A 14,738-nucleotide genomic window follows, 5' to 3' on the forward strand; every position below is an offset into this window, starting at 1 on the left:
AGGTTCATTGTGAGTGTAACACACGTAACAGCATGGCTGATGAACCCTCAGAGAAGAAAAATAAACCAAACACACTCTCTAATAAAGAGGTTTGCGTGATTTTAACGTTCTTCAAATTACTGCACTCGTTATACATTTAAAAACTGTGATAACTAGCTTTAGTACAACGTAGTTGTATGTTCAACTGATGATGTAAAATGTATGTAATGTTAATGCATGTTATAATATTTGCATTTGTAGGGCGAAGAGAGAAAAAACTGGAAGAAATGGAAAGAACAAAGTAAGTGAGGAAATACTGGTGAAGTTAATTTTAGAAATGGTGTTATTTGTGTGTGTGGTCAAAAAGAAAGATGAAATTCTGAGTTAAAATGGTAAATGGCACATGGTAAGATCACGTATTATCAGCAAGGCATGACTACATGTGTTTTTCTGTATATATATATATATATATATATATATATATATATATATATATATATATATATATATATATATAAATATATAATACACACACATTCAAAAAAACTATACAAAACTATTTTGTTACAAAGATATTTAAATTTACATATTTATATTATATATTTAATTTCTTAATATAAATCAACTTTTTATTAAATATATGCGTGCATGTACACATCGCACACACACACATGCATATATTTCATGTCAAAACAAATGTTTATTTTGGTTGCGATTAATCAAGACTAGTTTAATCTTTGCCCAGCTATAACAAATCTATCAAAGGCCTTTTAGCTACAAAATGTTATATAAACTTAAAACTCTTCCTGCTAAAAACTCCTAAGGTCTTTCTGTATTTCTTTCACCTAGAGAAAGAAGAGAAGCGGCGACGAAAAGAGACCAAACTCATCCAGCAGCTGGAGAAACAGAAGCTGAAGAAAGAGGAGGAAAATCAACAGCAGGTTAAACAGGAAGAGAAGGAAAGTAAAGGTGAGACAGCACCTCAGAGCTCTGCACTGTGTGGACTAAATGCACGGATGACCAGGGGTCTGATTCATAAATTTGTGCAGAAACCTTCCTAAAAGTATAAATACGTATTATTTATATTAAAAGTATGAGTTATTATTAATAATTTTATAACAGTTAACTTGTAAATAATGTCACCCTACACTAATTACTGAATACAAATTTTGTCATGTATTTTATTATGGATTACACCATTGTGCGTGTTAGTTGAGTGTTAGTAAATAACGAGGATATTTAAATTTCACTGTGAACTATCATTTTAAATGGGGCATGAATTGAGAAATTAAAATTCCCTTGTTCCTCTGAGGTATAAGAGTTTACAGTATTATAAAAACATCCTGTGAGTTTCAGAACTCAACACTTTGTTATTCCTCTAACATTATCTGATATTAAAGGCAGTCTGACAAAACGACAGGTTCTGGAATGTTCTACTCTGTGATGTAATAGAATGGATAAGCTCCGCCTCCATAAATGATTGGAACCTACTTTAACTTAACCTGCCTGTTTAGCCCTGTTAATATGCAAAACTGTCAGCCAATCAGAACAGTGGGCGTTTACTTCTGAGTCTACAATTGGCCATGCCCATCCAAACAGACCATACGAATGAAAACCAGCACAGAAAACAGCCAATTACTTATAAATGATAATGTTTTTTGATTTAAACATTATAACTGGACCCCAGATAACAGTACAAATTAAAAGACTGAGGTAGTTCTTGACCCCTATAATATATTTCTGTATTGTGTGGATTACACCATTGTGCGTGCATGTGTGTGTGTTCAGGTCGTCTTTATACAGTGAGCGTGGCTCTGCCTGGATCAGTGATGGATAACGCTCAGTCTCCAGAGCTGCGGACGTATCTGGCTGGTCAGATCGCCCGAGCGTGTGCTGTTTTCTGTGTGGATGAGGTGGTCATTTTTGACGAGCTGGGAGAAGACGCAAAGTGAGCTGCTATTTTGACTTTGCTAAAGATTAGCTAAATCTGCTATTTACATTTTAGCTGCTATTTAGATTTTGGTTACATTTAATAATTGATTGTTTTTGTTTTTTGGTTAGACAGCAATGCTTCTTGACGAACCGTTTACTGATTTGCAAAACTTAATCCCCCGGTTTCACAAACTAGGTTAAAGGCTAGTCAAGATTAAATTGCATGTTTGAGCTGTCTCAACTCAAATAACTTGTGGAGAGATGTCTTAAATATGTCAGTGTCATTTTTGTTTTGTCTCCAGGTGCACACCAGTAATATTGTTTCAAGGCCATTTTTATAAATGTGTCTTAAATAGCCTAATTTAACTAAGGCCTAGTCTTGGCTTAAACTAAGCCCTGTTTGTGAAACTGGGCCAATATGAACTAATTTAATTAAACAAATTTAATTCATTGTTAAATAAGAATTTGAATATACCAATAAAAGTTCTCCATCATGTATTTCTTTAACAAATGCTTCGTTTAAACTACATTTTATGTACAGCACTTGTGTGTATGGTAGCCATTGTGGTTGTTTGAAAGTGCTTTAGAAATAAAGTCCCAATGAGAAAAACCGTTCTGGAAAAAGGCAACAGATCTAATTCAGTCTAATGCAGTTCAAGCTTTAAAAGGTTTTCTTAATGTTTCAGGAGCGTTGAAGGAGAGTTTAAAGGTGTGGGTAAGAAAGGCCAGTCCTGTGTCCAGCTGGCACGCATCCTGCAGTACCTCGAGTGTCCACAGTGAGTGCCGCCACCATTCAGTTTAATTCAATTCATCTTCATTTCTATAGCGCTTTTACAATGTAGATCGTGTCAAAGCAGCTGAACATAGAAGTTCTAGTAGATTGAAACTGCTTCAGTCCAGTTTTCAGAGTTGAAGTTTAGTTTTGTTCAGTTTAGTGTGGTTTAATTTTCACTGTTGAGAGTCCAAACACTGAAGAGCAAATCCACCGATGCGCAGCTTTACAAGTCTCAAACCAAGCAAGCCAGTGACGAGAAACAAACTTCACCAATTGATGAAAGTGAAGGAAAAAATTTTCACTTCTGTTATCTTAAAGGGACAGTTCTGCCTTCATCTCATCCTCTACTTGTTTTAATCCTGTTTGATTTTCTTTCTTCTGTTAAACACAAATATATATACTGAAGATATACTAGAAAAAACAGCCATTGACCTGCATAATGTTTTCTTTTCTACTATGGATGTCCTCAACATTCTTCAGAATATCTTGTTTTGTGATCAACAGAAGAAATATTTTAAGTTTACAACCACTTAAGTGTTAGTAAATAACGAGGACAGGGCTCGAAATTGCGCCCGAAATTTTATCTATGCGACCTCAAAATATATTTGGGAGCATTTGTGCGAGTGTATAAAATTGTTGTGAGCGACCAGTTTTTACGGCAAAATGTTCACCACATGCGCGGATTCGGGAGATATTCAGGCAGAATGCATCTCTAAGCTCTTTGTCTGGACTTAAAATGCGAAACGCAGCGCTCAGGAATGGTTTTAAACAGTTGTCATGTCAACTTGCTGCAGTAAACAAAGCCAAGTCTGTAATGCTTGCCCCGCCTCCGCGCTCACCTTATTGGCCCACTGCTCTAGCACTGAAATATCAGCTGTCAATCACTCAGTCAATGCCTTCTGACTTGGGATGACAGAGAGAGCTACTACCGTAAAAAAATTTAAAGCGCTGAAGATGAGAATGAAGATAACACTGACAGATTTAGTTTTAGAAACCATGGCATCTAAAGTTACAAATAATGACACATCTTACTTGTGATCATGTGCTGAATGTTAATCCACCATCTACACTTTTTCAAGAGTGGATAAAAGACTTCCGTTGGCTTACAGTCCGCTATGAAAAGTCTGTGAGATGGAATTTTCAGGTAACTGTTTGCCACATCTAGCACGAGAGCTTCTGTTTAATCCTTCATATAATCGCCAGATGCTGTCCGCCATGCAAGGGGCAGCTATATGTCAAATTTAACATGTACATCATCGCAAACGGGCTTGCACTGATTAAACTAACATCACTACTCATAAAAAGACTGGTATTGCTATGAACATGACGTATGCATATAATAGGGTACAGTATATGTCAAAAGCATCAGTGCAATATCAGACAGCACCCGTGAGAACAGCACAGTTATATCGTTAACTGATTCATTCATTTCAAGCAGTGTGTGCAGGGCTGGTGAGCGCTCCGTGTATGCTTTGGTCAGTTATGTTATAAAAATCTATTTTCTTGTGATAACGGGATTTCGTTGAGACATATTTTCCTTACGCTTGCATATATATAATTTTTGCTTGTTAATTTGATTACTGTTGATTTCAAATGCAATAAATATGTTTGTATAAAACTTGTAGTAACGTTACTTATAATTGGTGGGTGCGACTAAAATTTGGCTGATGTGCCTACATTTTTAAAGTTAGGAACAGCGGTACTACCAAGCAAAAAGGTTCATTTCGAGCCCTGGAGGATATTTAAATTTCTCTGTGAACAATCATTTTAAAGGGGGCTTGAATTGAGAAACCAAAATTCCCTTGTCCCTTTGAGGTATAAGAGTTTACAGTATTCTAAAAACATCCTGTGAGTTTCAGAACTCAACACTTTGTTATTCCTCTAAAATCATCTGATATTAAAGGCAGAAACGACAGGTTCTGGAATGTTCTACTCTGTGATGTAATAGAATGGATAAGCTCCGCCTCCATAAATGATTGGAACCTACTTTAACTTCACTGCCTGTTTAGCCCTGTTAATATGCAAAACTGTCAGCCAATCAGAACAGTGGGCGTTTACTTCTGAGTCTACAATTGGCCACGCCCATCCAAACAGACCATACTAATGAAAACCAGCACAGAAAACAGCCAATTACTTATGATGATGTTTTTTGATTTAAACATTATAACTGGACCCCAGATAACAGTACAAATTAAAAGACTGTGGTAGTTCTTGACCCCTATAATATATTTCTGTATTGTGTGCAGATATCTACGGAAATTCTTCTTCCCGAAGCATCAGGATCTGCAGTTTGCTGGTGAGCAGCACACAAAAATAACAGTGATTCTTCTTTAAAGCTGATTTTTGTGTGCGTTCGGTTAAACTGTGTGTGTGAATGTGTTTTAAAGGTCTGTTGAATCCTCTGGACAGCCCTCATCACATGCGCATTGATGAAGAGGCGGAGTTTCGAGAGGGCGTGGTTCTTGATCGGCCAGTCAAAGCAGGAAAAGGCTCCTTTGTCAACTGCGGCATGAGGAAGGTGTGTGTTTGCATTTATCCTGCTTTGTGTGTTTAGAAAATTGTGTTAATTGTAAATTTAAATTATTTTAATTGTAGTTTATTGTAAATGTAATTAGTTTCAAGTAAATGCTAACAGAATGGATTTTTTTTTATTTTTTAATAGTAGTGAACATGACGATTATAATTAATAATGACAACAAAAGTATATATTTTTATTTATAATGTTTTTTTTGTATTTATGGGGAATTCATTGTGTCTTGAGGAATTTCTAATGAATGTATTACTCTCATTTATATGCTTATTTAAGCAATTTCAGTATTATTATTATTATTATTAATATTATTATTATTATTATCTATTGTATTATCACCCATACCTGTAGTATTATTATCAGGTATGTGTGCTTTGGTAAATAAAAAAGTCACCCTGTGTAAATGCAGTCAGAGATGAGAAGACAAATTAGAAGAGCAGCATTAATGTCACAATGAGGGTTGATTTATGGAAGCAAGGCCATAAGGACACCTGCGTTCTGTTCTGTAACTCATGATAAGGCACACCTGCACGTGCGCCCACACTCATTTGTAATGACTTATAAAAAATATAAGTACCCGTGAACTTCAGCTGAACTTACAGCTGACAGCTCAGTGGACAAGATAAATTGTTGAGCGTTATTTTTTGGCTGAGTCATTACTTTTGAAACAGGAAGAAAAGACCTTGGCTGCGTCCGAAACCGCCTACTACTCAGTAGGTGCTGTATTTTAATTTAAACATACTACTCGGCGGTTAGAAAAATACGTTGTATAATGTGAAATGTATGAATGTAATTCGGACGTACTACATCTGCCATTTTGTCATGGTCACTTGACCTACCTGCGTCAGTTGCGTCGCTTCACTTCCATTCATGAATTTTCTCGCAGGGCATTATGGGATAGCGCACTGTGCATGGGATGCGCACTCCAGAATCTCGCCGGAAGTAGTAAGTCATCCGGGTACTTCTCGCATACTGATTTTCGAATTCTATGAATTCAGACATACTACTCTGCTCGCATACTGATTTTAGCATACTATATAGTATGGAAGTATGCAGTTTCGGACGCAGCCCTTAACTGGACATAGGTAGAGGCCCCCTGAAAGACCCTGAGATTCTATTGGTGGAGGACACCTGAGAGATTTGAGATCCTAACAGTGGAGAAGCTAAGGGAGATGTGTAATGTCTAAATTTGGGTGGAGTATTAAGACAAAGAAGGGTATTTAAACTGTGTGCTAGCCTATACTCATCAGACACTCGAACGACCTGTCTCTGCTGTTACTAATGCTGTAACAATAAACTGCTTTGCCTGAAGACTTAGGAGATCTTAGACTTTGCCATTTTTTTTTTGAGAACTTATAATATTTTGCAGACCAGAATCTTTTTTCCACAATCTTTTTTTTCTTTTTCTTTTTTCCTTGAATTCTTTGCTGCACAAGAAATGACCTCAGGCTCTTTGCTGTGTTCACAGGAAGTTCAGATCGATAAACAGCTGAAAACGGGACTGAGAGTGACCGTACAGCTCAACGAGAGCCAAAACAAAGGTGCGCAAAATATTCTAAAACTACAAACATATTTTGTTACCTAAAACAAAGAATATAGAAAAATCTATTAAAGTAAATTACAGTAGTTATTCGGTGATACTAAAATAAAATGTTTCCATTATAAAATAATTTTTAAAAGTTTTATTTTAATTTGTTGTTGTTTTGCTGTATGCACGTTTAGACCTTGCATTAGTTTTTTTTAAATAAAAAAAGATTTACTATTTAATTGGTTTTATTTTATAATAATAATTTAATAATTGTTTATAAATACATTGAAAACGATTGATAAGTGTTTGTGCGAGCAAAAGAAACCAGTTGAATAGCGAATGAGAGGATGATCAGGCACATGGTGAGAAGATTAACTCTCCTTTTATCTATAGTTACCTCGGGCCTCATGTATCAACGCTGCGTACGCAAAAAAACTTTGTGTACGCCAGGTTTCATGCTCAGAATCGCACACGTTTGGATTTACTAACGATGAACTGAACGTGGGAATGTGCGCGGCTCCACGCCAGCTATTTTTTCTGGATTCGAACCGAGTTCATGCTTGAACGTGTCAAAGAATGTTGCCATGGATTTAACGAGCTGCGCCACTTAGGATGTTAAAGACGCTGCAAAATTTTACACCTATAGATGGCACTATTTCTATTTAATCCACTCAGTGCGATGTTCAGACCCAACTGTGTTAACCGCATCAGCTAAACTCTCCCCACTACAAAAAAAAAATTTTTTTTTGTTATTAATTCCGGAGGACAAACTTGCAAATAAAATAGTTTTTTTTTCCGGCATCACCCTATATATATATATATATATATATATATATATATATATATATATATATATATATATATATATATATATATATATATATATATGAGCAATTCCATGCAAACGTCAACCTTGCCATTAAAAAAAATTTGTTTTCACCAAAATAGTGAAACCGTTTCTGTTTTTTTTGTGTAAGCAAATATCCAACAATATATATATATATATATATATATATATAAAAAACATGTGTGTCTGTGTTTCAGATGGAAGAGTGTATAAAGGTGTGGTTGTTGCTCCTCACATCCCCAGGACTGAAGCTGGACTCTACTGGGGATACAGCGTCCGACTGGCCTCCTGTCTCAGTGCGTTATTTTCCTCCATGCATCTGTGTTCACTTATTTTCACTCTTTTTAAAATGTGTCTTTTATGCATGTGTATGTGTTTGTGTGTGTATATCATGCGTTTATTGTTATATATTTAGCCTATTGTATGTATTGTTGTTTATTATGAGCATCGCTTTGTTTTTATCTGCCTTTATTGTGTCTATGTGTTTATTGTTTGTGTCTGTGTGTTTATTATGTGTTTGTTTGTGTGTGTGTGTTGTATGCGCATGTGTATGTTTGCTTATAGTTTGTGTGTCTGCATTGTGCTCGTGTGTGTTTATTGTTTGTTAGTGTGTGTGGCTTGTTTTATTGTATGTGTATGTGCATGTATATGGATTTTTATTGTGTGTGTGTGTTTGCTTATTGTTTGTGCGTCTGTGTATTGTGCAAATATGTGTATAGTGTTTATTGTTTGTGTGTCTGTCTTATTTTTGTGTTTGTTTGTGTGTATTGTGTGACTTTATTGTGTTTTTTTTTTCATTGCCTTATTTTGTTGTGTCTTTTGTTTGTTCGTTTGTGTATGTCAGTGTTTTCCACGTCTTTATTGTGTGTTTATTGTGTGTGTGTGTAGGCGCTGTGTTCTCTGAGTGTCCGTATAAAGAGGGTTATGATCTGACCATCGGGACCTCAGAGAAAGGACAGAACACAGATCATGTGACTCTCCCAGCCTTCAGGTCAGTTTCTGCTGTGTGTTCATGAGTGTGTGATCATGAGTGTATACTGTAACCTGTGTGTGTGTGTCAGGCACATGCTGGTGGTGTTTGGAGGTCTGCAGGGTTTAGAGGCCAGCGTTGATGCGGATGAGAATCTGACCATCAGTGACCCCAGCGTGCTTTTTGACCTTTACCTCAACACATGTCCAGCACAGGGCAGCCGCACCATCCGCACAGAGGTCAGAGAATCAATTAAATTCATCTGTATTTATTTAACTGTGTAAAAGTGTCAAAGCAGCTTAAATCATGGGGTTTAAACTAGGGATGCACCGATATGGATTTTTTTGGCCGATACCGATAACCAGGGCCAGACGGAATCTGCGGAAGTTTTTTGTTATTTATGCAGAGAATTTTGGTAAAAATCTGCTGATTTCTGCGTATTTATTCTGGGAGTTTCATAACTAAAACCTTAATGTGTGAAATAAAAAATAATACCCTTTTAACTTTTATTTAATGTTTAAATTGCAAATCCAATGTTTTGGTAAACAAATCAAGTCTCTCATATAATATCTCTACTAAAAGACAGAAAATATTACTTTACAAACTGCATTGTGCATAAATCAGATGCACATTTTCATATTAGTCAGTAATACTACTGTAATTAATTAATAAACTGAATAAATATAGATTTACACATGTTTACTCAAGTAAAATAAACAGAATTAATGATGGGCTGGAAACTTTGCGCGCACAGATTCCGTGTGGGCCTACCGATAACCGATAATTCTTCAGACTTGGAGGCCGATAGCCGATATGTATAGGCCGGTAATTATAAATATTTCCAAATGTTATATTTTTATACAGCAAACTTAATAAAAGATTGTACTGCTCTTATGAACTGAATTGACCTTATTCTAAAATGCGGACGTGCGCCTGTTTTCGCGATTGTCTTAGTTAGAACTTCCGATTCAGTCGCCTATGGGAGAAATGACTAGGAATAATAAACGGCAGAAAAGGGTCAAACTACTTGCTCTACAAACAAATGTTTGCATGACTATATAGACCAAGTAGAATAATATAATAAGGAAATATCAAATTGCAACATCAAACAGCTTAACGAGCAGTTTTTAACGTCAAAAAATGAATTGAAGTGAATGAAACCGGAAGTCTTGAGCCAAAAAGATTCAAATGGCAGCGCCCACTTGTCGGCGGAGAATAAGGTGAATAGTCTATACTCAAAGCAAAAAAGACCTAAATTCATCTATATTCACGATTTCACACAAATCAGCATGCAAAAAATACATTATTTTATTTTCTTCATGGCAAACTAACATGCAACTTGACTGTTGCAACAAAATAATAGGTTAAATAACAAAATGGGATTTAATCAACAAGCACGTTAAATATATTTTAAATAAGATGAAAATCAAAGAGCCAAGGACTGAAACCAGCTTGTATGTTCTTGAATAATACGTGTTACAGTGATGTACACGTGTACAAATATGTCATGTTCGAAAAAGCCTTTTTTAGAGGTGTTTTGACAGTTCTGAGCCACAGAAAGCTAGATGGATAGATTCATCCTATTTGGCGTTTTAGATTCTTTTGATTACATGCAGCTGCTTGTCAATCAGACAGCGCTTCTGTGTTCGTTCTTGCTCGCGGGGAAAATTATTGGTGAAAAGTTTATGATAAACTGCTGTGAGTTTCACTCATCTGCGGCTGCAGATTTGCCCTCGGAGTCAGATTTTGATTCAACACCTGATCATTGAGCTCAGATGACTTTATGATAAACACAGATCATAATATAAAGGCAGAATGTGCAGCGAGTTTATGCTGGATTCAGTGACCGGCACACCATAGGCTCTCCCCCGTGCTGCTGTTTTGAAGTTTGCCAGATCTCTGTGTGTGTGTGTGTGTGTGTGTGTGTGTGTGCATGCACAGTGACAGCTTTCACGCGCACACGTTATAATCAATATGAATATTTCAATCAAACTGAATACAATCTTACATCAACAACACATGGCAAGCAACGCGTTCATAATAATAATAATAACAAATAAATATACATAAATATAATAACAAATAATCATATTACGTGTGCAGGGGTTTGGTGTGTGTGTGTGTGTGTGTGTGTGTGTGTGTGTGTGTGTTGTTGAAGCGGAGAGGGAGACACAGAAAAGAGAAGCGGTATTTTCGCAATGAGACTTGTTTATTAGTGGTGATTGGGCCAAGTTACATGTGTCCTCGCTCATTCACCTGCTGCAACGAAAAGAGAAGGAAGTTCACCCCGAAACTTATATTATTCGGCCCTGGAGTAATAAGTGAATCTCCCCTGCTATCTCTAACACAACAAAGAGACAGAGCAGGAAAGGTTTACATATGTAATATTTTTTCCTGAGGCGATTTGATGCAAAATATACAATGACACTCAATCAAACACATCTACAATGATACGGAACATGGTTACTTACTGAGTTATTAACGCACAGCAATACCACACAAAGAAAGGATGGACTTTGAAGGAATAAACAAAGTGAGGAGAGATCCATTATAGTGCACTGGGCAAGTCTGAACATGTTCCGCCCACGCGTGCGCGAGGCACGCAGGTCTGTACAATTACGTAATTTATCGGCTTAAAGATATCGGCCTAATTTAGACATCGGATCGATTACGATAATCTTAAAAATAGCATTTATCGGCGGATAACGATATGGCCCCCGATATATTGTGCATCCCTAGTTTAAACCATAGACTGTAAAAGATAAGGATGTAGTATCAGTCACGTCACCCATAGGTTTCTGAAGAAAGCAAAAGAAGCTGCAAGTCGGTGTGGCCAACCGTTACCATTTTGTTTACGAGTCATCACACCGACTGTAGGATACCAAACAAGGGCAAAGAGGTGGAGCATGAGCAAAGCTACAGATGCCTGCTTGCATTTTGCTTAGGCAGGCTTTTCTATGGGAGAAACTCTAAATACGTCATTACCTGCGACTTGTTTGTGTTCTGTCCACATGTGCTTGGTTGTACACTATATCAACAAAGTGTTTAGTCTTTTAAAAACAATGTTGTAATACATTGAGCCACTAAGGATTCTAGTAAATGCAAGGCTATTTATGAAATCAAGGCATAACACTGTATGGCAACGTTTTAGATAATAATAATAATAATAATAATAACCTTTATTTAACCAGGTAAGTCAATTGAGAACCAGTCCTCATTTACAGTGAAGACCTGGCCAAGAGGCAACATGAAAAGCAGATGCAGTACAAAGCAGTAGGGACACAATACAATAACAATTTCACAAATGCAGATCATAACATATAAAACCAACTAAAAACAAGCACTGTGATCTTGAACTATTGACTGGATTGAATTATTGAAAGACGATAGTGGAGTGAAAGTGCTGAGCTTCAAGGTCTGCAGCAGGTGATTCCAAGCATCAGCAGAAAACTGAAAAGAGTAGCGACCAAATGAAGTGCAAACTTTGGGTATGCAAAGGTTAATGAAATTGCTAGAGCGCAGATTTCGACGCGTTTCCTGAATGTTAAGAAGTGACTGTAAAAATAGTGGAGTTTTTCCCAATTGGAGTTTTGTAAATTAACAGAAACCAACGAATATGTCGACGATGTCAGATTCTGAAATGCATTACAGCTCTAAAGAAAGATAAATGATCTTAAATAAACAAATACATCCAGGGTTCAACGCTAAGGATTTTTTCTACTGGCCCGATCGGACCGGTGGTTCAGATTTTTACTTGCCCTGCCAATATTTTCACTTGCCCCACCAAAAAAAAAAGTAATATTTCTAGCCACAAATTTTAAAAAGTGTCAATGTTTGTAAATTTAGAATTTAAATATTTAAAAAATATTAATGAATGTGTAATGAGGAAATTTCAAAGTGTTATGCAAACAAAAGTAGCAAAATGTGCAGCTATTTTATTGCAAAACAAAAGGTGGCTGACCTGCCAAACTGACGGCAAACTGTACAAAACATCACTTCATTTTTTTAGTCGTGGTGTACCCTCGTAAATGTCTGCTTCCAAGACGAAAGAAACAAATGTTTTCCTTTAGCATCATCACTTGATGTTGCCGCCATATTGCTGTCTCTTCGCTGTACTGGTTGTAACAAAACAAATAAATAAAAATAACATGCTCTCAACATCCAATCAGATCAGAGGAACCGAGAATCATTTGAAGTAGCATTTCAAGGCTTAAAAAAAAACACATACTGTTTCTCGATTCTGACGGCACGCAATTGACAAATAGTCACAGGCAAATTAAACTTTAGTGACAAGGCATCAGTGGCCCGATCGGGCCAGTAACGATCCTGTCTACTGTGCCTAGCATCTCACACGCTGGGCCCGGGCCATTGGGCAGTCCTTATTGTTGAGCCCTGACATCTATAGACATGGCATATAAGTGCATAATTTCACTCAGCTGGGAAATGGAGGCCACGTGAATGGTTTGTGAGCACAATTAAGTGCACACAGCATGCCATATCATCTGAGTAAATAAAATTGCAGGATATAATTCCAAAAGGCAACTGATTGTGTAAAGCCTCATAAAACAACACTAAAATAAGATGTATATGCCAAGTTCAGCGGCTAATCAGCCGGAATCAGCTGAGGTGACAAAACAGCGAGCAGCGAGACCTAGCTGTCAATCAAGTGGCCACGCCCTTAATTACGCAGACTTAATAGCCCCTTTCACACAGTGATATCGGTAAATATATGGAAAATTTCCAGAACGACTTTACCGGTAAATTCAAAAAAGCGCTGTTCACACAGGCGAGGACGTTACGGAAATTTTCTGGAAAAGAGCATTCACACATCCATTCCAAAATACCGGTAAATTCTGACATCATTAACAAGAAATGAGCTCTAAACGGCTGCGCTTGTGTTTGTAAACATTTGACTACATCACAAACTCTGTGGATGGAGAAGAATTGTGAACAACTTTGATGAAAACATATAGAGAAACACTTCGCATGTCGAGATGTACATGATATGTGTGTGCTGGCGCTCATGGGCTGTTTTACGGGCACACGCAAAGCTTGAAGGTAAACAAATAACAGCTTATAAGCGTCTTATTGATAATTATTTACACAGTTGGCATGAAGATGAACATGTAAACGTTATCTGACTAACATCTAGCAGCTAAATGTGTCTGGGAAAATATTTAAAGGCTTTTATTCTCCTAAACCGCGCGGACGTGAATGCCTCTGACTGTTCTGATTGGCTAAAGCAGGCGTCTCACGTCAGCACGTTCTAGACATGCAAGCGCTTTATCCGACAATCTTCCTTCTGTGTTCACACAGCGCAGCATTCCGGCAAATTACTGGTAATGTGACAACTTCTCTTTCCGAAAATAGCCAGAACGAATTTAGGGGTATTTTCAAAAAGGGCCTGTTCACACATACACACATTTCCGGGAAATTGCAGGTAATTTTCCGGAAAGGTCTGTATGTGTGAAAGGGGCTATTTTAACTTAATATAAACTAAACGGATGAGTTATAAACAAATTCACTCCTCTCACAGTTGTCATGAAGGGTTAATATTACCTATCTGCACCAAAATCGTTCTTTGTACCAGGCTGTAAACACTTTTTTTTCCTGCTGTAAAGTTGGCCATTTTAACAGTGGTCTCAGTAGAAATCAGCTTTATTATGGAGCCAGGACTAGCGGAATTTCGATGAATTGCAGTTTGAGTTACTTTCATATTTGCTGCACGAGGGAGAGCGGGAGGTTGCTGCTTGGCAAAAACGTATCAGAAATTTAAATCAAGTAATAAGATAATATTTATCATTCATAACATTTGAATCCTGATCCTCACATGAAAAATGACAATGCAAATCATACAATTAAATGAAGTTGTATTTAAATAAGCAAAGTTCATGGTAAAAATGGTTTTGTCTTGCAAACAGGAGGCGCTATTGATCAGTTTGTCAGGACTCCGACAGAAAATCGCATCTACATTTCCAGACCCATCCACAGGATGACCAACAGAAAGTGCATCTTAATGGACCACAGGAAGTGCATCAACAGGTTAAAAACACCTAAATCTGCACTGTAAAACTGCTTCCTATTCAATGTACATTTTGTGAATCATTTCATATTGACCTTTTATCGAAATATTAATGTATAAAAGTTGTTTACAAACATAAAAACCACAAAACTGGA

General features: G+C 36.9%; 1 protein-coding gene across 1 annotated transcript; it reads left to right on the forward strand.

Annotated features, from left to right (window-relative positions):
* Positions 1-6: 6 nt before the first annotated feature.
* spout1 (SPOUT domain containing methyltransferase 1) lies at positions 7-14,738 on the forward strand. The gene is given in 12 exon segments (NM_001004627.1): positions 7-89; positions 241-280; positions 829-948; positions 1,768-1,927; positions 2,598-2,687; positions 4,933-4,982; positions 5,074-5,204; positions 6,685-6,757; positions 7,789-7,887; positions 8,480-8,582; positions 8,653-8,800; positions 14,483-14,738. Coding segments are annotated over 12 exon segments (1,146 nt in total). The 5' UTR covers positions 7-32; the 3' UTR covers positions 14,558-14,738.

The sequence above is a fragment of the Danio rerio genome, chromosome 21, assembly GCF_052040795.2.
Source record: "Danio rerio strain M-AB ecotype USA chromosome 21, GRCz13ab, whole genome shotgun sequence".
In the NCBI taxonomy this organism is placed as follows: domain Eukaryota; kingdom Metazoa; phylum Chordata; class Actinopteri; order Cypriniformes; family Danionidae; genus Danio; species Danio rerio.